The 25286-nt window shown below is 45.5% G+C and overlaps 1 protein-coding gene across 6 annotated transcripts; it reads left to right on the forward strand.

Moving 5' to 3' along the window:
• The first annotated feature begins 1010 nt into the window (after nt 1-1010).
• On the forward strand, nt 1011-23428 carry LOC122865861 (polyunsaturated fatty acid lipoxygenase ALOX15B-like). 6 transcript variants are annotated; one of them, XM_044174807.1, is made up of 18 exons: nt 1011-1184; nt 1319-1470; nt 1975-2105; nt 2543-2596; nt 4047-4239; nt 4354-4435; nt 4578-4700; nt 7174-7277; nt 7895-8067; nt 8816-8959; nt 10015-10218; nt 10536-10622; nt 11159-11328; nt 13674-13795; nt 14230-14330; nt 14442-14612; nt 16234-16385; nt 22180-23428. In XM_044174807.1, exons 2-18 carry the CDS (start codon nt 1443-1445, stop codon nt 22259-22261), a joined length of 2121 nt encoding a protein of 706 aa, XP_044030742.1. In that variant the 5' UTR covers nt 1011-1184; nt 1319-1442; the 3' UTR covers nt 22262-23428. The 6 variants fall into 6 exon arrangements, with proteins under 6 accessions (XP_044030742.1, XP_044030743.1, XP_044030744.1 ...); XM_044174808.1 differs by having other exon boundaries at nt 1011-1464; XM_044174809.1 differs by having other exon boundaries at nt 1011-1444.
• The last annotated feature ends 1858 nt before the right edge of the window (nt 23429-25286 follow it).

Here is a 25286-nt window from a genome sequence, read left to right on the forward strand (position 1 = left end):
CTTCCTCACACGAACACATGAAGTGTGATGTTTCCGTCGTCTCGCCGCGTCCTCTTCTTCTTCTGCGGCGCTTTAACGGCAGCGGCTGGAGGATCAGCTCCACCAGCTGTTCACCTCCATCAGCCAATCAGCTCGCGTTCTGGCAGCGAGGCAGCGGCTGACGTCTCGGACTCTGACGGACACCACCCGTTCACACACACACCAACCACACACACCTACACCTATAAACCTCCAGCTGCACGTTCAAAATCCTGGAATCCGTTTCCAACGTGTGTGGACGAGCCCCCAACAGTCCTCCTCCACCTCCTCCCGCTCCTCCTTCTCGTCCTCCACCTCCTCCTCCTCCTCCTCCACCGCTTTCTCCTCCTTCTCCTCCTCCTCCACCTCTTGCTCCACTTGCTCCTCCTCCTCTTGCTCCTCCTTTTCTCCCTGCTCCTCCACCTCCACCTCCTCTTGCTCCTCCTTCTCCTTCTCCTCCTCCACCTCTTGCTCCTCCTCCTCCTTCACCTCTTGCTCCTCCTTCTCGTCCTCCACCTCCTCCTCCTCCTCCACCTCTTGCTCCTCCTTTTCTCCCTGCTCCTCCACCTCTTGCTCCACTTGCTCCTCCTCCTCCTCTTGCTCCTCCTTTTCTCCCTGCTCCTCCACCTCTTGCTCCTCCTTCTCTCCCTGCTCCTCCACCTCTTGCTCCACTTGCTCCTCCTCCTCTTGCTCCTCCACCTCCTTCTCCACTTCTTTCTCCTGCTCTCCTCTTCTACTCCACCTGCTTCACTCGCTCCTCCTCCTCCTCCACCTCTTGCTCCTCTTGCTCCTCCTTTTCTCCCTGCTCCTCCACCTCTTGCTCCACTTGCTCCTCCTCCTCCTCTTGCTCCTCCTTTTCTCCCTGCTCCTCCACCTCTTGCTCCACTTGCTCCTCCTCCTCCTCTTGCTCCTCCTTTTCTCCCTGCTCCTCCACCTCTTGCTCCTCTTGCTCCTCCTTTTCTCCCTGCTTCTCCACCTCTTGCTCCTCTTGCTCCTCCTTTTCTCCCTGCTTCTCCACCTCTTGCTCCTCTTGCTCCTCCACCTCCTTCTCCACTTCTTTCTCCTGCTCTCCTCTTCTACTCCACCTGCTTCACTCGCTCCTCCTCCTCCATGCTAAAGTCTGCACAGTTTCCTCCACCAGCGAAGGAGCAGCAGCTCCACCGCAGGTTATCAGTGAGCGTATTAATAATTGATCGGAGGTTTGATCGACACGCAGCTTCACCTGCTGAACTTTGCAGGAATGTGGAAACTAAATATTGACGGAAGCCGTCGACGTGTTTCTTTGTGTTCGACTCTGCAGGACTTCGTCACGGCGAGTGAAGCTCCACCGGTTCATCCACCTTGTTTCTACGCTCATTCTGGAACCGGTTCCTCCCGTTCTTACCGGACGGTAACGGGTTCGTAACGCCGGTGATGGAGGACGAATGTTAGTGAGGCTTCGCCGGTGTGAGTGTGCGTCCGTGCGTCGTCGTGTTGTGGGGGAGCCACACACACACACACACACATACACACACACACACTGCAGCAACACGCACACACACTGCAACACACACACACGCAACACACACACACACACACACACACACACACAGCAACACGCACACACACTGCAACACACACACACACACACACACACACACACACACACACACACACACACACACACACACACACACACACACACACACACACACACACACACACACACACACACACACACACACACACACACACACACACACACACACGCACACACACACACACACACACACACACACACACACACACACACACACACACACACACACACACACGCACACACACACACACACAGCAACACACACGCACACAGAGTGAAATTATATGTTTATGGAAACACAAGTTGTTCTTTTTGAGTATTTAGTTTTAAACAACACGTAAACCGACTAATTGTTTTTTGTGTTTTTGATTGTGCAGTTGCCATGGTGATATACCGGGTTGTCGTCTATCAGGAGTGTTTGTTCCTCTCCGGCGACGCCCACCGAACCGTCGTCCAACTGGTCGGCAGCAGAGGAGCCAGCGAGCGCGTCCCATTGGCTGAGAGATCTGTGAGTCATGACCGACGTCGTTAACTTTTAACTAAACGACAGTTAATCGACAACACTACTGCGGTAACCATGGTAATTAATGATTTGTTTATTAAATGAAAATGTTAAATATTCATATTTTGGACCAATAAAAATAGATTACAGAACAATTTCAATAAAGTTAATAATGACTAGTTTTTTTCATTATTCACTAAAATGTAAATTATAGATATAATTTAACAGTCGTACGTTCAAAAAATCCCGATTATGTTCAGTTTTGTAAACAGAAATGAGATCTTTAATATTTTTACAGTTAACAGTAAAATCCGTGTTCTGTGATCGTTGTTTTAGTTAACACTAAACTCTAGTTCAGGTTTAAGTTTATTTCTTATTTCCACTGTAAAATACAATCGCAGTGAAAACCCTAATCAATAAACTGTTCTGTTTGCATTTTCCAGATCTGTCGGGTTTTAAAGAACATGTGTTGCTGCAGCAGAACCACAGAAGAAGAAGTAGCCGCACTTCCTGCTCCGCGGGCCGCGGATGTGCATCAGAGCTGGATTCTGGACCAAAGACGGCGCCTCGGTCCAATAATCGCGCTTTAGTTACGCAGAGCGGATGTATTCGTAATGTTCGGAAAGTATGAAACGCTGAACTCGCCGACGGCGTGGTTCATTTGTGTTGAGCGTTAATTTCTTAGTGATGTCACAGGAAAACGAGTCATCGCTCAGCTGGATTTATTATTACAGCCGGAAATCACAGCGGATTCTCCGCAATCAATCAAAAGTTAATCAATCAATTTTCTTTTGGGCATTTTATTAAGAAATGGATCCCGTATGCGACATGAAACCACAGCTTGGCAGACAAACTTATCACCAGGGATGCAAATCATTTCTTCGCTTCTTATATTGAAAAGCATGTTCACGTCGATAAACGCACAAAGCAGTTATTACTTTCACTTCTGTCTCCGCACACGTGCGCCTGTCAGGACTTATTCACCATTAGCTTCTTCACAGTGGAGCGGATAAAACGCCCTTTTTGTTTTACTCCGAGATGTTTTGGTTTTCGATCGTTTAAGTCTTTTACAACTTTGCTCCACCGAAGCTTTTCAGTTTTACTCGTAGGCCCGTTTAAAAACCAAAAGTTTTAAAGTCGCTGTTAAATATCAGAGTGTATTTCATACAGTAAAAGTAAAAAGCCAGACTTGACATGAGCCATCTCGGTGTAGCGGCCAAGCTAACGAGCAGTTTAAAATGGCCGCTGCCAGCGACTGTTCCGATAGAGCCAGCGGTGAAACACAAATAAAGATAAATGAGTTGCGAAATGAAAATACCCTGAAGAAAGCTGTTACGGCCGCAGTTCATGCAGTGTCCTATCAGTGATTCCAGCCTTTAGGCGGCTAATATGTTGATTTAAATAGCAAAGTGACCAATAAATGCGACGCAAAACCACAAAATCAAAATATCTTGAATATCTTGTGTGAAAAAGAACGCTCGCCTTATTTATTCAGTTTTCCCTTAAAGTTCTGCACATCCGTACAGCGTTAGCTTTAGCCTAGCAAGCATCCTCGTTCCCGAGACCCGACACGGCGACGCGGTTTCAGACGAAGAGTAATATGTGACCATGTTTAAAGCTGGAGGGGTCCCGTCAACAGTTTTACTCGTTAATAAAATGACCTTCGGGGAAAATGCTTTTTGCGGTCGCAGGGGATTTTCCGCTGCATTACCGCGAGAGGCCACCGGGAGCGCCGCCGATCCAGCTCTCATGACACATCCACGAGAGACACATAATTAACATCATTATTAAATCAGTGCTAATAAGTTAATAAAATAATTTTGCATGAAGACAATTAAAGCTAATTTTTCTTAAATTCTTAAAATTCTTTTATATATTTTTTTTATGTATTTATGTACATATTTAGTCTCAATCACTCAGATTAAAGTCTAAAATCTCTGTTGCCAGGCAGAATACGCGGTGTACTGTCCCAGCAGCCTCGGAGCTTTGCTATTGGTCCGTTTGGAAGCCCCGCCCACCACAGCCAGCGTCTGGTTTTGTTCGAAGGTCTCCGTGACGACGCCAGAGGGCGGAGTCTCAGTGTTCCCCTGCTACCGATTCGTCAGCTGCTCGACCTCGCTGGCGCTGAGGGATTCGATTGGTCGGTGATGAAACAGAAGCTCGTTTATTTTTTGTTCTGTCGTTCGGTTTTTTAAAAGTCGCTCTTCGTTGTTACAGTTCATATTTTTGTGTGTTTGTTGTTTTCGTTCTGAAGCAAAGTTTGTGTTCGACGACGTCCGACCAATCGAACTGGATCAGAGGATAAACGAGCTGACGTACCGCCGGCAAGCATATCGGTAATCAATCGACATATTAGATATTATAAAACGTTATATTAAATGATATTATTAATATGCTATATAGCCTTTATATTATATGACAAATTATAAACTATGAGCAGATAAGGAAAATGTTCTAAATGGTCTTTTTTTTTTAAAGGTGGAGTTGCTATGACGATGGTCTCCCGGAGACGATGAAGGCTGACGACATCACGTCACTTCCTGCTGAGGTTCGATTCTCCGTATCCAAGGCGACCGACATGATGCTGACCGTCGGCAAAGTGTACGTTTCTGAAAAAACGAACCATTTACAGAACTTCGTTAAAAATACCGTTTGTACCGGGTCCATGTTTCCATGTTTTTAGTCTTTGAAATACAGTGGAAGTTAAATAAATATATATTTATATATATTTATATATATTTATATATATTTATGGGAATGCTGGCGGGCAGCGGACGGTGACGCCATCTGTCCATCAGGAAACTCCGTAAATCCCCGAGAGTTGAGGCAGAGCAGCCGGAGGACGTCTTTCCTCCATTAAATATGATCCACATCCAAAATCAGTGAATCCAGTTATAAAGTTGTGTTTTACAGTAAGGCTGCCGAGATCACGTGACTTCCTGTCACCTGCGGAGGTGCCATGGGCGTGTAAAGAGCGCTGGACACAGCGTCGGAGGCGGGGCCCGTTCATTCCTCTGAAGCTGCTCAGTGGAGCACGAAGCCAAAAAACCGACCCGGATCGTCCGTGGGCCCCAGAGAGCGAGCGCGCCGGAGACGCCGCCGCCGAGCCGGCTAACTTCCTGTTTAGCCCTCCGCTAACTTGAATGGGGATAAAATGACTTAATGGCGCGGCTCTTCTAGACTTTCCAAACGTTAGCGGACCGGATGGATCAGATTCTGATGGTGAAACGAGTCGGGCCGCGTGACGCTAAAAGAAACGCGTCCACCATTTTACAGCCGCTTCCTTCACAATTCAAGTCTACGGGGAAAAGTCTTCTCGGTGCCGGAGTGATGACATCACGCGACGACCCAGAAGTTGTAATTACACGGTTTGGCCGCTATGTCACACTGACTTCATCGCCCGGCGCACTTCCTGCGGGCTCTCGTGGAGGTCCGCCATTTTGTGTCTGCAGCTGGTACTCTTTCAAAACATCGTACAAAACATGGAACACGTGAAGTTTCTGGATGTTGAAATAAAGTGCAAACAGCAGAGAAAAACAATAAAACAAGGTCCACTTACTATCTTTTGCCTGAGCTTTCGACCACACAGTACGGATCAGACTCCATCTGCTCCACGACGATGAAAACAATCCACAGTACTACTGACAGTAATCACGAGAGTTCTTTTATTTATTGAAATAAAATAAACTGAATGTAGTTTCAAACACACAAAAATACATATATTATTCATTACGATAAAAATATATTCAAAAGAATTTAAGTATTTATTTCATTACAGTAAAATGTAAAATATAGACGTTAAGACGTTAAGATGTGTAGTTTCTGAGCGAACGCCATCTATCTCGGAAGACTGTGAGATGCGTTTGATATTCAGTATAAACGTATTAATACTGATACTCACAAAATAGCACTAAAATGGAGTGATGTTCCGACTGTATGGTCCCGTGTTCAATGTGACCAAACTATTGTATTCATTTAATAGTGATTGATTAATTGATTGATTAGTTTAATACATTTTATTGTGTTTATTGTTTTATTTATGTTCTACTAGATTTCTTACAGGTTTTCTTCAGTTCTGAGTTTTGCTTCATTAAACTGTTTCTTCCGGTCTCTACCGGTCTCTACCGGTCTCTCCTGATCTCTACCGGTCTCTACCGGTCTCTCCTGATCTCTACTGGTCTCTACCAGTCTCTACCGGTCTCTACCGGTCTCTACCGGTCTCTCCTGGTCTCTACTCTTCTCTACCGATCTCTACTGGTCTCTACCGGTCTCTACCGGTCTCTACTGGTCTCTCCTGGTCTCTACCGGTCTCTACTGGTCTCTACTGGTCTCTACTGGTCTCTACCAGTCTGTACCGGTCTCTACTGGTCTCTACTGGTCTCTACCGGTCTGTACCGGTCTCTCCTGGTCTCTACTCTTCTCTACCGGTCTCTACTCTTCTCTACCGGTCTCTACCGGTCTCTACTGGTCTCTCCTGGTCTCTACCGGTCTCTACTGGTCTCTACTGGTCTCTACCAGTCTGTACCGGTCTCTACTGGTCTCTACTGGTCTCTACCGGTCTGTACCGGTCTCTACTCTTCTCTACCGGTCTCTACTCTTCTCTACCGGTCTCTGCTAGTCTCTACTGGTCTCTACTCTTCTCTACCGGTCTCTACTGGTCTCTACTGGTCTCTCCTGGTGGTTACCGGTCTCTACTCTTCTCTACCGGTCTCTACTGGTCTCTACCGGTCTCTCCTGGTGGTTACCGGTCTCTACTCTTCTCTACCGGTCTCTACTGGTCTCTACCGGTCTCTCCTGGTGGTTATCGGTCTCTACTCTTCTCTACCGGTCTCTACTGGTCTCTACCGGTCTCTCCTGGTGGTTACCGGTCTCTACTCTTCTCTGCCGGTCTCTACTGGTCTCTACTGTTCTCTACCGGTCTCTACCGGTCGTTACTGGTCTCTACTGGTCTCTACTGGTCGTTACTGGTCTCTACCGGTCTCTCCTGGTCTCTCCTGGTCTCTACTGGTCGTTACTGGTCTCTACCGGTCTCTCCTGGTCTCTACTGGTCTCCAATGTGTTTTTCTGTGTTCAGACTGGTGGAGTTGGGTCTGCAGAGCTTCCTGTGCTCTGAGCAGCGTTGGTCCAGTTTTCATCAGATCCATCAGCTCTGCAAGCAGACCAGGACCCCAACCTGCAGTGAGACAACGATCCATTTAATAATAACATTGATCATCTATTTGTAAAAATCACAAATGCAGTGTTTCCTCGACCTCGCAGATACCGTGGTTTCTGTACGAAGATGTAGAAATAAATCAACATCTGGGGTTTTGTGTTGATGTTAGAAACTCGCAGTAAAACAGGAACCGGCGGCAACAAACGGGAGGAAATAAATGATCTCCAGTTACAGAAGGAAGTAGTTTCTTTAAATCAGTAATAAATACTTTTCACACAGCACCAGTTTAGATCAATGTTACAAAGAAAAGCAAGATTAAAACATTGCAACACTTTAAATAAAATTCAGGAAGTTAAATTAAAATGAAATAAAGTAAAATTCAGTGGAATAAAAAGGTAAAACAGATAATTAGCTTATTAGAACTGAAAAATATCAAAATAATTGTTTTTGAAAGAGTTTTTATCAATAATGAAATTTGTATTTATCATCATTTACTATTTATACAAAAATATTATTAATCAGATCTCATAATGTCTGAAACTTGAAATAGAAACAAGAAAAACAACAGAAATGCTTTGATGGCGTATTTTTCTCGTGGACTGATGCCCCGCCCCCCGACTTCCTGTCTGTCGCGCATCAGGATTGGTGGAGCGACTCTGGAGGGAGGACTGGTTCTTCGGACATCAGTTCCTGAACGGAGCCAACCCGACTCTGATTCGCCGCTGCACAGAAATCCCGCCCAACATGGCCGTTACCGAGGAGACGGTGAGGGCGTCGCTGGAGGGCGGAGCCAGCCTCAGTCAGGAAATGGAGGTGATCGAAGGGAATTTTATTACGACAGCAAAGAAACAGGAAAAGTTAATAAAATATATGTTAAAGTTATATATTACATATATACTGTATATTAATATACATATTTTACCTGAGACAGAGCGAACACCTTATTTTTCTGATTTAGTCACGAGCTTCACTGCAGTAACTAAACGACGAGTTTCTTTACAAACTCACAAACTTGCTGCTGTGACATTTATTGAGAGCAGCGATGAAAACATTGGCGGCGTCCCTGTGGACTCGTGGTCTAAGGCTCCAGCGCGCCCAGTTTAAGACCAGCGAGCGGCGCTGTTGCAGGTCGCCCCCCTGTGTCGTGTCCCTCTGTACGTCTGAGCTCTGAATAAAGGCAGAAACGCCACAAATAAAGAAAGGGAATAAATTGTGGATTAGAAAATGGGTCGTTCACTTCACTGAAAAGGTGCAAAAGTTCATTGAAATGTTACTTTTTGAGTGAAACTAGTGAAAATAAATAAACATTTACATGACACTCATCTGAGCAAAGACATTTAAAAACAATATTCCAGATTTAAAATATGTTATTTTATATTAAATTAACATGTAACATTTAAAGTTCTAATAACATGTAACAAATTGGGGTTAGGGTTATTATTTTTGCATTGTGTTGTTTAAAAACTGTAATATTTTATACGAATAAAAGCTGATACAGGTCCCGTCTCCTGTATGAATATTAATGAGGTTATTAGTAATTATTAGTAAACTGTGCCTGCAGAGAGGAAACATGTTTGTGGCGGATTATCGGCTGCTGGACGGTCTCACAGCGAACACTGTGAACAGGAAGCAGAACTACCTGACAGCTCCACTCGTCCTGCTGCACCTGAACTCCACCAACCAACTGCTGCCTGTCGCCATCCAGGTAAACCTGAGGCCAGCTGACCCCTGACCCCTGACCTCTGACCCCTGAACACAACAGTGAGATATAAGGTCAAAAGAACACAAAGATGTTTGATAAGAAAAAGCAGCGTCAGCAAATAAAGAACTCCAAATTCAGAATCCAAAGTAAGCTATTGTTCGTATTATCGGTTTGTTTTTTTTGTATATTCTATTTTACTGTATATAGTTATCCGGTTATATTTCTGTTATTTATTACTGTGTGGTTGAATAAAGTCTGTGTTACAGACAGTTAAAGCAACAGTGTTTGCTGGATTACAGAAGTGGAAGGTTTTCCTAACATGAAGGCAGTTGATACGATGACAGGAAGTTGAATTCTCTCAGAATTAAGATGGAAACAAGTTTACAGACTTTGGACCTCTGAGTTTAACATTTCAAATGTATAAAACACAATTATTAACAATTTGTAAGAAAGAAGTAACTTTAACTTTAATGTCACAAGAGTGTTTTGTCTTAAAAGTCCTGGTTTTAGGAAAAAGAAAACACGTGATGGTTTTCTGGTTTGTAGCTTGACTCTATGGATGGTGATGTCGCTGTGTCGGTCCAGACTGAGATATCTACCTGATGGATTGGCACCCAGATTGGTACAAACATTAATGGTTTCCAGACAATTAATCTTAATAACTCTGCTGATCCTCTGACTGTCCATCTAGCGCCACCATCAGGTCGACACGTTAACGTGTCCGACATTTTGGTTTCTGACCAAACACCTGCAGAGCTGCTGACGCTCCCATCAGCCTCAGCTGCACTCTGTGTTTACTGCTGACTAGCTAATGTTAGCATGCTAACAGGCTAAGATGGTGAACATTATACCTGCTAAACATCCTCATGCTAGCGTTGTTATTGTGAACATGTTAGCATTTAGTTCAAAGCAGCGCTGTGCTAACGTAGCATCAGCACTAGCATGGCTGTAACTGTACACACATATATCACACAAACACTAAACCCTTGTTTAAAACTCTTTGTCATTGCTTTCTTGCCTCTTTGTCTCCTCACTCGTCTCCTTGTCTCCTTTCCTAGCTGAAACAGTCTCCAGGTGAGACAAACCCGGTCTTCGTCCCTCAGGATCTGGAAGCTGATTGGCTGACGGCCAAAACCTTTGTGCGCTCTGCAGATTTCGCCGATCACGAGCTGCGTTCTCACTTCCTGCGCACACATGTGATGTCAGAGCTCTTCGCTATGGCAACACTTCGCAACTTTCCCATGGTGCATCCTCTCTACAAGGTACGCAGTACTGGGAGTATTTTTCTGTGTAAGAGCAGGACTGACTGTGTGTAAATATAGTATTATTTTAGTATTATTACAGTGTTATTTAGAGTATATCGGACTTTGTTACTGCTCATAATAGTTTGTGTATAGTTCAGTATTGTTACAGTACTGCTCTGTGGAATTGTGTATTTTGCCTTCCTGTGCAGTTGCAATTGTATTAAAGAATCATTTCGGTTTGTGTGAAAAATTCAAAACATGGCACATGGTTTTCACTGTGTGACAGGAGTAGTGTTGTCGGGACTTTTTGCAGTATTTCTTGTCTGTTTTTGCAGCTGTTGGGGCCTCATTTCCGTTTCACTCTGGAGATCGACACTCTGGCTCGTCAGCTGCTGCTCTCTGATGGAGGATCACTGAAAGAGGTCAGACTCCGCCCCCATGATGTCATCACTGACATCATTTAACATTTTTAACGTTTAAGAGGTTTGCTCCACTTTGTGATTCATCTGAAAGCAAATATCAATAACATTTTACATTTGATCATGTTCGTTATTTATTGAAGTATTTAGTTATAAATTTTAGTCTTATGTTTTACTTATTTTTAACACATTAAATGTCAAATCTCTTTAATTTGTATTTAGATTTTTTTTATTTTACTGTTTCATACTGTATTAGATACAATATATTACAGAAGAGCAATGTGGCCAAAAGTACTGCAATATTTATTAATTTCCAATTTTTGACTACATTTGTAGAAATGTTTCACCTCTAACAACTGCATCTTGGAAGTACTAAGCAATATTATCAACTTATATGCAGTTATAGAAGCTAACGACATGACAGGGTGGAATAATAAATCCTATTAAGGTTTTCCATATTTTGTAACAGTAAACTACCAGGATGCCCTTGTTTTACTCATCTTTTAACACTTTTTAAAATTATCTCATTAAATATTCAGTACACGGCGGTGGGCGGAGCCGCCACATTGGACTTCCTAAGGAGGGCGTCGGCCTCACTCACCTATCGTGACCTTTGTTTACCAGATGACATCACTGGGCGTGGCCTGGACTCCATTCCTGGTTATTATTACCGTGACGATGGCCTGCGGCTGTGGGACATCATCCACAGGTGTGATGTGATTTGTTGAGCCCGTATTCACTCTCACTGTTTGTTCCAGCAGTTTGATCTCACGACGAAACACACAAAAAAATCATGCTGAATATTTAACTCACGTCACTTAGCGTTGTTCTGCAGATTCTTGGGAACAAAAATCACCAGATAACTCTGTAAACTCTGGATTAGCTCAATTACAACACTTTTTTACCCAATAATTCCTAATTCCTGGGCTGTGGGTTTTTGCAGCAGTACAGGATGTGACTGTGTCCTGGTTTTATTTATTGTCCTTGACTGCTGGCTGGGCGTTTTTAAACTGACATAAGAGAATATTTGTGAAAATGGCCACCGAGAAAGACATTATACAAGAAAAGGACAACGCAGGAGAAGAATAATAATACTGATGAATTAATTGAAAAACAATTAAATTCAATTTTATTTATATAGCGCCAATTCATAACAGAAGTTATCTCATTGCACTTTTCCTATAGAGCAGGTCTAGACCCAAAAAATCCCACCATGAGCAAGCATTTGGCCACAGTGGCAAGGAAAAACTTCCTTTAAGAGGCAGAAACCTCGAGCAGAACCAGACTCAATGGTGGGCGGCCATCCGCCGCTGCCGTGTTAGGTTTTGAGACAGAGAGGTTTTGGGGGAGGGGGGCCCACAATGCAAATACCACCTAGAATTATTATTTTTTTTTAAATAGTAGAATAGTAATTTTAGTGTTAATATTAATAAATTAATAATAATAGGAATGACAGCTATAGGAAAAATAATGTCAGCATCAGTAACAGAGCCAATAACAACAACTGTAGCAGCAGTTGTTGAGCAGGAACACGGGGGCAGCAGGTGGCCCACAACCACAGATCCAGACTCTGCAGGAACACGGGGGCAGCAGGCGGCCCACAACCACAGATCCAGACTCTGCAGCTCCGGAGGCAGAAAGACCTGCTGAAAGTGACAGAAGGAGAGAGCAGAGAGAGACGAGAAAGCACAGAACTACGAGAGAGAAGATGTCGAGTTAGTAACATGCAGTAATGGGATAAAAATGCAATGCATGTCTCCCGGCAGTCTAGGCCTATAGCAGCATAACTAAGGGATGGTTCAGGACTCACCCGAGCCAGCCCTAACTATAAGCTTTATCAAAGAGGAAAGTCTTAAGCCTACTTTTAAATGTGGAGATGGTGTCTGCCTCCCGAACCCAAACTGGGACCTGGTTCCACAGGAGAGGAGCTTGATACCTGAAGGCTCTGGCTCCCGGTCTACTTTTGGAGACTCTAGGAACCACAAGTAACCCTGCATCCTGGGAGCGCAGTGTTCTAGTTGGGTAATAAGGTATTATGAGATCTTTAAGATACGATGGCGCCTGACCATTAAGAGCTTTGTAGGTGAGGAGAAGGATTTTAAACTCTATTCTGGATTTTACAGGGAGCCAGTGCAGAGAAGCTAATATTGGAGAAATATGATCTCTTTTCCTGGTTCTTGTCAGTACACGTGCCGCAGCATTCTGGATAAACTGGAGAGTCTTAAGGGACTTATTCGGGCAGCCTGATAATAAGGAATTGCAGTAGTCCAGCCTGGAAGAAACAAATGCATGCACTAGTTTTTCGGCATCATTTTGAGACAGGATGTGCCTGATTTTTGCAAAGTTACATAGGTGAAAGAAGGCAGTCCTTGAAGTTTGTTTCATGTGGGAGTTAAAGGATAAATCCTGATCAAAGATAACTCATAGGTTCCTTACGGTGCTGCTGGAGGCCAGGGCAATGCCATCTAGAGTAACTATATCTTTAGATAATGTGTCTTGAAGGTGTTTGGGGCCAAGTACAATAACTTCAGTTTTGTCAGAGTTTAACATCAGAAAGTTGCAGGTCATCCAGGTCTTTATGTTCTTAAGGCATGCCTGAAGTTTAGTTAACTGGTTAGTTTCATCTGGCTTGATCAATAGATATAATTGGGTCATCTGCATAACAATGAAAGTTTATGGAGTGTTTCCTAATAATATTGCCTAGAGGAAGCATATATAAGGTGAATAGAATTGGTCCAAGCACAGAACCTTGTGGAACTCCATGACTAACTTTGGCATGCATGGAGGACTTGCATGTACAAACTGAAATCGATCTGATAGATAGGATTTAAACCGGCTTAGTGTGGTTCCTTTATTGCCAATTTTATGTTCCAGTCTCTGTAATAGGATGTGATGGTCAATGGTGTTGAATGCAGCACTAAGATCTAAGCAAAGTACATAATACAATGATAAAAACGCCTCCTGAGTAAGAAACACTCAGTCTGAGAGTTTAACTGAAAACAGGATGTGACTTTTTGTATCTAAAGCCAAACTTACCACTGTGATTGGCTGCAGGTACGTAGGGGGCGTGGTCAGCTACTACTACCGCAGCAACAATGACGTCACCAGAGACTCAGAGCTGCAGAGCTGGATCAATGAGATTGTTGTGTTCGGTCGCCTAGGAGACGAGAAGAAAGGTCTGAGTATTTCCGTTTTACTTATTGTGGTAATTGTATGACAGCATTTAACTGCAGTACCTGTGGTGCTGTTACTGCAGTACTGTGTGATACTTTAACTCTGCTTCACAATGACCGTGTAGTCAAACTTAGCTTTTACAGTACTGCAACTTTCAAAATAAAAGCTGCAGTGAAGTCAAAGTAAAAAGTTCCTACAGTATTACAGTAAAGTGCCCTGAAAGTACAGAAGCAAATGAAGTAGAACTAAAGTATCACACAGTAGAAAGTAGAAACACAGAAGTCAAATTTTATAAAATTTTACTTAAAGAGCACTTCAGATTTAACATTTCAAAATAAAAGCGGAATGGGGCTATATTGTACGATATAAAAATAGTAAAAACAAAATCAAAGTAATATTTTATTATATTTATTATAATAAAGTCTGTGTCTCTCAGGTTTCCCCAAATCCTTCTCTTCAGTGCCGGAGCTGACGTACTTCGTTACCATGGTGATCTTCAATGCATCAGCGCAGCACACCGCTGTTAACAACGCACAGGTGCAACCAGACTCCTCCTGTGGTTTTAAAAACAATTAAAAGAACTTCAGGCTCCAAGCTCACTTATTGTCCGGTGCTTATATATTGTATTTTAAATGTCTCCCTGTGCAGCTGGATTATTTCGGGTGGATGCCGAACGCTCCTGTGGGTCTGCAGCGTCCTCCTCCGGCCTGCAGGGGGCGCTGCAGCGAGCGCAGCCTGCTGGACAGTTTTCCTGACGTGAACTCCACCGTGCACGGCCTCGCCACCGTCTACCTGCTCAGCAAGAAACCTGCAGACTTCGTACGAACACACAAACACAACACATCATGGAGGAACTTAACACACCAACATGAATTATGTAACCATGAATTTAGTCCCAACTCTGCCTTTATTTAGCCATGCTGTCTGTCTGTCTCTCTGTCTGTCTGTCTGTCTGTCTCTCTGTCTGTCTGTCTGTCTGTCTGTCTGTCAATTCAATTCAGTTCAGCTTTATGTGCATCATGGGAAACAGATGTTAACATTGCCAAAGCATGTGTAAAATAAAAACATACATAAACAGAAGAAATGCGATATTAAAATATATACAGATAATTAAGACAGACAGACACTCAGTCGTAGTGGATGTCACGCAAGGGAGCAGGGAACACAAGGAATAGGACCCAAATGCAGACGAGGGGCAGAGAAGATGCAATTCAATAATTTATTACGGGAAAGGCTTACATGGATAGTCTGGCAGGCAGAGGTCCAATTCGGGAAGGCAGTCCTGGGTGGGTGGAGGGGGTCCGGAGAAGGGATTCAAAGGCCAAGCGGAAGATCTCAGGCGGATGGCACGGGGGCTGGGCAGGTGCGGAGAGCAACTCATGAGGTCCACGATGAAGGCGAAACCCCTCCGGAGGCTGGACTAAAGACTGATAATGAAGACCAAAACCATCTGGAGGTCTGGTGGAATATTGGCGGCGCAGGCTGAAGGTCACTAGAGGCCTGCAGGCAAGACGGAGACCTTCTGGAGGCCTGCGGCATGTCTGGAGAACAAGATCAGGGCCCGGCGACAGGGCAGCAGGACAGGAAGCCAGCGACGGGGAGACTGGTAGAGGAGTTGGCGGGACCAGTGATGCCAGGGAACCCAGAGCTTGCCACTCCGGTGGAACAGGAGGGTGCTGCTGCTGCTGCTGCTGCTGCTGCGATCCAGCAGTGACAGGAGGGTGCAGCGGCAGCTCAAGGGGTGTAGATGGCTGGGGCCCAACCGGAGCAGGAGCTGGTTGCGATCCAACCGGGGAAGGAGGCGGTTGCGATCCAGCAGAGACCGCCGCGGCACAGGAACTGGTGTCGGTCAGGCTGCCGACTGGGTACCAGGCAGAACTGCTGATGGCTCTGGGGCGCTGGGCAGTGACGAAGACAAGCAGCTGGCCTCAGCACCAGCTGACATAGGGGATTCTGTTCTGGGCTCATCTCTTGGACAACATGTGAGCGCTCTCTGTTGAATGTTAATTATCAGCGGGTCTTTGCCTGATTCTGCTCCACATGCATCTGTTGGTGTTTTTCTGTGTAAAATGTATCTGCAGAGTTCTGCATGTAGAGACTCTGCTGGATGTTTGTCCCGGCGGGTAAAGCTCTGGTGACTGAGTGGACCCCAGACTCACCACCAGACAGTGGGCAGTGGGCCGGATGACACTATCAAATATTTTAAGCCAAATTATAATTGGAATTTGAAAATTATAGAATTTTCGTTTAATTGCATTTAGAGCTCTTTCTTTTAGTGCGTTCACGGCCATGTTGAAACTCCCTGATGCTGTTATGGTTATACCCAAGTAGGTATAACTCATACTGTGTTCAATGATATTATTATTAATGGTAAACTGGTATTTGTTCTCCTGGCATCTGGAAAAATCATGACACTAGTTTTCTTCATATTTCCTGCCAGGGCCCAGGTCTGATAGCACTTTCCTACTATGTCCAGCTGTTGCTGTCGTCCTTGTTCAGTTGGAGACAGCAGAACAAGGTCATCAGCATAAAGCAGAGACTTCACCTCTATATCGAGGAGGGAGAGGCCAGGAGCAGCACACTGATCCAGCTGTACAGCAAGTTCATTTATATACACATTAAATAAAGTCGGGCTTCAGTTGCAGCCCTGACGAACACCTCTTCTCTGGCTGAAGGATTCAGTTTGTGTGTCTCCAACTTTTACAGCACACCTATTTTCCAAATACACTGATTTAACCAGATCATACATTTTGCCCCCTATAAAACAATGTAGAAGTCTGTGATAGAGCCCTTCATGCCAAACAGAGTTGAAAGCTTTCTTGAAGTCACTAAAACAAGCAAATATCTACCATTTCCTGTTTGGTGTCCATGTTTGTTAATTAAAGTGTGAAGGGTGTACACATGGTCGGTGGTGCGGTGTTTTGGGAGGAAGCCAATTAGATTTTTACTCAGGATGGAGTCTTCAAGGAAATCTAGTATTCTTTTATTCAGGATACGACAGAACAGTTTACCTGCTGACACAGATGCCTCGGTAGTTACAGGCTCTGATTGGTCCCCCCTCTGATGAACGGGGGAAATGAGCCCTTTGCACCAGATGTGGGGAAAACATCCTGACTGAAGGACGATATTGAACAGCTTCAGCACGGCACCCTGCATCTCTGGGGTGCTGCATTTGAGCATTTCGTTTTTAATGCAGTCCGGACCACAAGCTTTCCCTGGCCGGAGAGACTTTATCTGTGTGGTCAATTCTGTCCAAGTAATCGGGAAATCAGGGGGGTTTTGGTCGCCTTTAATTGTTTCTTCTAATGTTTGCAGTTTTTCTTTTATAATACATTGATCTGAAGTAATTAGATTTATTGGTATATTATAGATATTGGTAAATTCCACCTAGAATTTTAAAATAGTAAAAATGTAATGTAGTGGTAACATTACATTAACATTAATATTAATAACATAATAATAATAATAGGAGTGATAGTCAGCTGTAGCTCACATGTCATATGACAGAGTTGTTGTGTGAAATCCTTTCTCCCGTCTGGCTGTGAAGTGATTCCTTCCTTCCATGCCTACAATGGAAAGCAGCGATTCCATACAGTTTTGGCTTGTGAGCTCTTAAAGCTAATGAATGTGTCTTTGCAACCTCTTGGCCTCAGTGTGGATCTGAGTTTGACCAAGAAGTGATTTTTCCTTCTCAGATTTTTTAATTTGAAAGTTTCTGAGCAGCCTGAAGAAGGAAAAGTGTCCTACAATTCACAAGAAAAAAGCTGATTTTTGTGCAACAGAAATGTGTATTTTTCTTTATTATACCTTTAATCATCTTGTGACCCCAAAAATGTATTTTGGGATCCAACGGGATCCATTGGGATCCCGACCCATTTGGATCTGTGGAGCTCCATCCCTGTGCCTTTTTCTCCAAACGGCTAACCCCAGTGGAATGAAACTATGATGTAGGCAACAGAGAGCTCCTCGCAGTCAAACTGGAAATAGAGGAGTAGAGACACTGGTTGGAGGGGTCCGAGTTGCCATTTGTTGTGTGGACCGGCCATAAGAACCTGTCCTACATTCAGTCTTCCAAGAGTCAACCCCCGACAGGCTCGGTGGGCTCTGTTCTTCAGCCGCTTCAACTTTTCTCTCACCTACAGGCCGGGATCAAGGAACATCAAACCAGACGCCCTTTCTTGCCAGTACATGACTGAAGACTCGTCCCCTGATCCGGGTTTCATCCTCATGCATCATTGCGCCCATCATATGGGAAATTGAGGCAAAAATGAGGGAGGCCCAGCAAACACAGCCCAACCTGTCTGTTTGTCCCCGATGCTGCATGTTCCCAAGTACTTCTATGGGCACACACTTCCAAATTTGCTTGTCATCCTGGTATCAGCCAAACCCTGGACTTCTTAAAGAGGCACTTCTGGTGGCCCACCATGGAGGCGGACACTCGGGCGTTTGTGACTGCCTGCACCATCTGCCCTTGAGGAAGAAATTCTCATTGTCCCCCTGCTGGATTGCTACACCCTCTGCCTGTTCCCAGCCGTCTGTGGTCCCACATAGCCATGGACTTTGTCACTGGCCTACCTCCGTCCCAAGGTAACACAGTCATTTTAACAGTAGTGGACCGCTTTTTCCAGACCTGTTCACTTTGTGGCTCTCCCCAAACTTCCCACAGCCCGTGAGAGAGCCGACGTCCTGGTCCATCAGGTTTTCTGCCTGCACGGGATAGCCCTCTATCGTCTCCGACCGGGGTCCCAAGTTTGTCTCACAAGTGTGGAAAGCCTTCTGTTAAGCCCTGGGTGCCACAGTAAGCGTATCATCAGGTTTTCATCCCCAAACCAATGGTCAATCAGAAAGGGCAACCCAGGACCTGGAGGCAGCTCTGTGTTGCAGATTCGAGTGCGCGTGCGCCAGCCCGCATTCTGCCTGTTGCCGTAGCTCCGTCTCGTCGTCTTACTTTTTCCAACTTTTAACTTTCCTTTTTCTTCCAAACTTGAGTAACTTGTGTGAAAGTGTAATTTAAACTACACTCTTTACGAAAATGAGGGTAGAAAGTGTTTTGGTACTTTTTTTCGCTGTGGAACTTCTTCTTCTGCTACTCGGTCAGGGTACCACTTCAGATCAGCTGTTTGGCCGCATTGTTTACACCAGGGAACAGCTGATCGCGCTGAAGCCAAGCGGCATGGTGCCCAGGACAACCGATGTCCCCACTGAGATCTGGAGGAGGACACACCGAGGATGCAGAGGTGGAACGAAGCGGTGAGGGAAGAGAGAGGGGTGCAGACGAAAGAGACTTAAGAATTAGAGATTTAAGCCGTGTCTGCCTTCTCTCGTCATGGGCAACGTGAGATCACTGGCGAATAAAATGGACGAGCTAACGCCGTTAGCCCGGAGTCAGACGGAGTTTCAGGAGTGTAGTTTGATGTGCTTCTCAGAGACATGGCTACACCAGGATATCCCAGACCATAACGTTTCCATCGACGGCTTTCAGACTGTTCGGGCCAACAGGGATCGTACCGGGAGCGGTAAGCGTAAAGGCGGTGGGCTTGCTGTTCTGGTCAACAACAGATGGTGTAACCCTGGTCACGCTACTATCAAGCAGAGTATCTGTAGCCCGGACATTGAACTGTTAGCTGTGGGACTCCAGCCATATTATCTGCCACGTGAATTTTCACATGCCATTGTTGTGGCTGTTTACATCCCCCCCTCTGCTAACCCGGCATCGGCGTGCAACGCCATTCACGCCGCCATGGCACAACTACAGACTCAACACCTGAGTGCACTCATATTAATCTCGGGTGACTTCAACCATGTCAGTGTTTCAACACTGACTAATTTCACCCAGTATGTGAGTTGTCCTACTAGAGAGGAGAGGACACTGGACCTGCTGTATGCTAACGTTAAGGACGCATACAGCTCTCCCCCCCTCCCCCCCAGGTAGTTCAGACCACAACCTGGCTTACCTTAAACCCTGCTATGTGCCTCTGGTTAAAAGGCAGCCTGTGACCACAAGGACAGTGAGGAGATGGTCAGGGGAGGCCTACGAGACACTGCAGGGATGTTTTGAAGTGACAAACTGGGATGCACTCTGTGAGCCTCATGGAGAGGACATTGACAGGCTCACAGAGTGCATTACTGGCTACATTAACTTCTGTGTGGACTGCAATGTCCCAACCAAGATGGTCCATTGTTATCCAAATAACAAACCGTGGGTAACAAAGGACATCAAGGACATCCTGAATGCCAAGAGGAGGGCCTTTACTGATGGTAATAGGGAGGAGGTGAGGGCAATCCAGGCCGACCTGAAGGTGAAAATCAGGGAGGCCAAGGAGAAGTACAGGAGGAAGCTGGAGCGGAAACTCCAGCAGAACAACATGAGGGAGGTCTGGAGCGGCATGAAGACCATCACTGGCTTCAGACCGACTGGCAGCAGAGGAGTTGAAGGCAGCTTGGACAGGGCCAACGAACTTAATCTGTTCTTTAACAGATTCGACACACCGGCTCCTGCTAATCCCCCCTCTAACTCAGCTGCTGTCGGCCCTCAAGCTCCTCTGAGTACTCTGCTCCCCTCTACCCATCAGGCTAACAGCCCTCTTCACACTAATGACTTCCCCCCTCCCCCACCTGTAACTTCTGCTGTGTGCCTGACTGCTGACCAGGTGAGAGGGCAGCTGATGAAACTCCACTCAAACAAGGCACTGATGGCGTTAGCCCCGGGGTGCTAAAAGCCTGTGCCCCCCAGCTATGTGGAGTCCTTCAACATGTCTTCAACCTGAGCCTGAGTCTTCAAAGGGTCCCTGTTCTGTGGAAGACATCTTGCCTCGTTCCTGTGCCGAAGACGCCACGCCCCAGTGGCTCCAAGGACTACAGACCGGTGGCACTGACCTCCCACATAATGAAGACCCTGGAGAGACTAGTGCTGGAACAGCTGCGGCCCATGGTCAGACCCCTCCTGGACCCCCTTCAGTTCGCCTACCAGCCCTGGCTGGGAGTTGAGGACGCCATCATCTTCCTGCTTAACTGCATCCACACCCACCTCGTCAAGTCGGCAAGCACGGTGAGGATCATGTTTTTTGACTTCTCCAGTGCTTTCAACACCATCCGGCCTGCCCTGCTGGGGGAGAAGCTGGCAGCAATGCAGGTGGATGCCCCCCTTGTGTCCTGGATTGTGGACTACCTGACTGGCAGACCACAGCACGTGCGCCTGCAGCACTGTGTGTCGGACAGCGTGGTCAGCAACACTGGGCCCCTCAGGGGACTGTCCTCTCTCCCTTCCTCTTCACCATCTACACCACGGACTTCAGCTACCACACAGAGTCCTGCCACAATCAGAAGGTTTCTGATGACTCTGCTGTGGTGGGATGTATCAGCGGTGGTGATGAGACTGAGTACAGGGCTGTGGTGGGGAACTTTGTTTCATGGTGCGAGCAGAACCATCTGCAGCTCAATGCGACAAAGTCTAAGGAGCTGGTTGTGGATCTACGGAGGGCCAAGACACCAGCGACCCGGTTTCCATCCGGGGGTCAGTGTGGACATTATAGAGGATTACAAGTACCTGGGAGTACACTTGGATAATAAACTGGACTGGACCAAGAAAGCTCAAGCTGTTTACAGGAAGGGCCTGAGCCTCCTCTATTTTCTGAGGAGGCTGATGTCCTTCAACATCTGCCGGACAATGCTGAAGATGTTTTATGAGTCTGTTTGCTAGTACTTCCTCCTGTGTGCACTGACGTAAAGGCGAGCTGCTGTAACAAAGAGTTTCCCTTCGGGGATCAATAAAGTATTTCTGATTCTGATTATGATTGTGTAGCTGCCGCAAACCCCAAATCCTGGAGTCATCTGACCTGGGTGGAATATGCACACAATGCGCTAACCAGCGCAGCCCCAGGTTTGTCACGTTTGAGGCCTCTTTAGGTTCTCAACCTCCTCTGCTCCCATCAGAATTTTGTGCAACAGAAATGTGTAATTTTCTTTATTATACCTTTAATCATCTTGTTACCCCAAAAATGTATTTTGGGATCCATTGGGATCCATTGAGATCCGACCCCCAGGTTGGGAACCACTGCTGTAAGAGACGGATGACAAAATCCTCAGTCCTCATTCTGTGGAAAAATGACTTCAGCTGAAGATAATGAGGCTCTTTAAGTATAACTGAAATCTTAACTCAAGGTCCACTTACTAGCTCTTTCCAGGGCTTTATGTAAATAGATATACATGTAACTTATATTTTCCAAACAATCACCGATTGGCTCATGGATATAATTATTAAATAATATTGTAATAAGATTGTGAACCATTTACGGTCAGAATTGGTGGACGAACACACAAAAAGCTGCTGCTGATTTTTCTTCTGCAACTTATTTTTGGATCAATGAGTTGTTAATGTTCCTTTCAGGTTCGTCTGGGCGGCTCAGCTCAGCAGCTCTTCACAGAGAGCGTTCCCATGGAGATGGCGGCCCATTTCTGTAGCGACCTGAAACGTCTCAGCTGTGACATCACAGCGAGGAACGTCGGCCTGACGCTGCCGTACGTCTACCTGGACCCCGCCACCGTGGAGGACAGCGTGACGCGCTGACGCTACAGCTAGCACAGTCTGCATCATGAGTTAGCTTAGCATCTGTAGCTTCACAGTGTTTCATCAGACTTATTTATTTATTTCTGATTTAAATGAACAATTTAGAAAATGCTTTTATTAGGCCGAGTTGATGTGTTGACAAACATGCTCACAGTTTAAATCTCTACATTATTTGTCCTGTGGGAACTTGATTATATTGATTGTAACTTTTGTTCACTTTGTTTCCGTCGGGAATTTTTCGGTATTTTCAGCTTTCAATTAATTTCGCAATTTCAATCCAAATTTAGGCGAATCTTTTTAAATCAGAGTTTGTCTGTCTGGTGTGTTGTTATTTTCCAGTTGTGGAAGAAGTATTTAGATCCTTTACTTCACTTTAGACTGCAGAGTAACTAAAGCTGTCAGACAAACGCAGTAAAAAGTCCAGTATTTGCCTCTGAGATGTGGCGGAGTGGAAGTAGGAAGATGCATAAAATGGACTGAGGACTGAAAACACTTCTGCCACCTCCAAACAAACAAACAAACAAACAAAAACAACACTTGATTTCTATATTTACAGTTAATTTCCCATTTAAAGAAGCTTTAACTGACATCAGTCAGCGTTACGGCTGTAATCACAGAGCTCTGTTTCAGGAAATACAGCATTATGAAATGATAAAGTATCAAGTCTCTCTCTAAAAGGATGTGATTTATGATTACTGCATTAGTAGCCTGTTGCAGCAATTTATTCAGCTTTCAAATACTATGTCTTATTTCGTTGTACTCGCATTGTGATTAAAATCACACCAAATAAATGGAAAGCAAAATAAATTACATGAATCAAAAACAAAAACTGATTTCTTGTTTTTTATTTTCACCTGTTTGAGTTTAGACCCACGACGGCTAATCAGCGGTTCAACTTCCGGTTCCAACTCTCGAATTACCAGGTGAATCCAGGTGTCGGGAGCTTTTTTCAGGCTCAGGTGTGGCGGCGGCTTTCACCGGCTTCCAGCAGCTTCCAGCCGCTCTTCGGTCGCGCTCGGCGGGCAGAGAGAAGCGGAGTAGACCGGGTCGGCAGCTCCCGAACGGACGATGATGGCCTGGGTTTGGATCAGTTTGGTGGCTTTAGCCCAGATCAACACGGCAGAGGAGCCGCACAGGGACGCAGACGGAGGTTTGGCCGGTCTGAAGGCGCTGTTCTCGGACTCTGAGCCGCCGGTGGAGACCCGGAGCCGGGGAAGACTTTTCCCGGTGCCGGTCTGGAAGTTTCTGAAAGGTAAAAGTCCACCTGGTTCAGGTCACATCGCGGTGACTCGCGCTGTGATCAGTGGGAAGATAGAAATGTAGTTTTTAATTGTTACAGATAATGCATCAAACATCTCTGCTGCTTCAGAGAAGAAAGCTGGAGCTCTGACTCCCTGACATGTTGAGTAAAAGCGCTTCGTGAATCAGATAATAGTGTAAGAACAGTTTTAACGTGGGTTTCATATCGAAATACTGTGGGTTTGTCTTTTCTGTAGAATTGAATTGATGTCTTGTATTGCAGTCCTGTGGAAGTCCTCCTCTCTCTAACGGGGAGGAGGACTGGACTCAGGTGCACACGGACAACATGTCAGACCTTTAGAAACCGGTGGGGCTAGTTAAAGAGGCTTCAGGGCCCCGTGGAGCCGTTATGTGGGCCAGCTGCACTGTCGTCCTGCTGCAGCGGTAGTCTGTGGAGCAGCAGCTGCTGTCTGAGCCCTTCCTCTTGTCTCTGCTGTTTCAGGGTCGGAGCTCGCTGACGGACAGGCGGCAGACTTCGGCCGGCCTCAGTACCGCTGCAGCGGCGGCGCGCTGTCTGTTCGCCTGTCGCTCATCCGACACTCGGATCTACGCCTGGAAGGTGAGTTTGATTTGGCCTCCAGCTGGTTTCACACTTGTTGTTTCCAAGCTGGAGCTCTGTCTCGTTTCCTCTCTTGTCTCTTATAAAGGCTACAGGCGTTTCCTTGTTGGTTGAGGTGCTGTTGAATTTTGAGAGTTTTATAGTTCAGATGTGAAAGCCTACTTCTCTGTAGAGCAGAAACAAACTGTACCTCTCTTATTGTCTCTCATCATAATGCCACACCTGGAGGAATCTGTAACACTGGCTGTTCTTCAAGCTTTAGTGCATTTATTCAACAAAAGACGTGTTTTATAGATTCCCTCAACTATGAAAATGGTGAAAGGGAAACTGTAGTTGAGCCCCAGCAGGCCGATGTCTCCTGGAAGTTTGGTCCCAACAGACATGAAGGCCTCGGACAGAGAGCTTGAATGAGTGTTGTGTCCCAGCGCCCCCCGCAGGGCTGGCTGCTGTCTGACGCCTCATGTGTCTCTACAGATGGGAGCAGGTCGCTGTCGCTGCCGGACGGCTGTCGTGGTTCTGTCCGTACCTTCGGGCCGTGGCTGCTGCTGAAGCTGCCTTATACCAGCTGCCCCATGGCATTATGGGTAAAAAATGTTTCCTTTTCTGCTTTTCTCACTTAAATCGCTGGAAACTAAATATCTTTGAGTTTTGGACAAAACAAACATTGGCAGACGTCACCTTGAGCTTTGGGAAATTATAACATTTTTCACTAGTTTATACACAAGGATTCATTTAGAATATAATCAGCAAATCTAATGAGAATAATCATTAGTTACAGCCATGCATACATTAGTTTCCCATAAATGAGAATAATAACCTGAGTTGGGAGTTTAAAAGATGTAGAGCTGAAACGATCAGTTGATCGACAAACGGTTGGCAAATATTTTGACAATCGATTAATCAAGTCTTTATTATATTAAGCAAAAATTTAATTTTATTTATGTAGCACCAAATCATAACAGAAGCTATCTCATTGCACTTTTCCTATAGAGCAGGTCTAGACCGAACTCTTTATAATATTTAGAGACCCAACAAATCCCACCATGAGCAAGCACTTGGCGACAGCGGC

This window comes from Siniperca chuatsi, linkage group LG18, assembly GCF_020085105.1.
Source record: "Siniperca chuatsi isolate FFG_IHB_CAS linkage group LG18, ASM2008510v1, whole genome shotgun sequence".
Lineage (NCBI taxonomy): Eukaryota > Metazoa > Chordata > Actinopteri > Centrarchiformes > Sinipercidae > Siniperca > Siniperca chuatsi.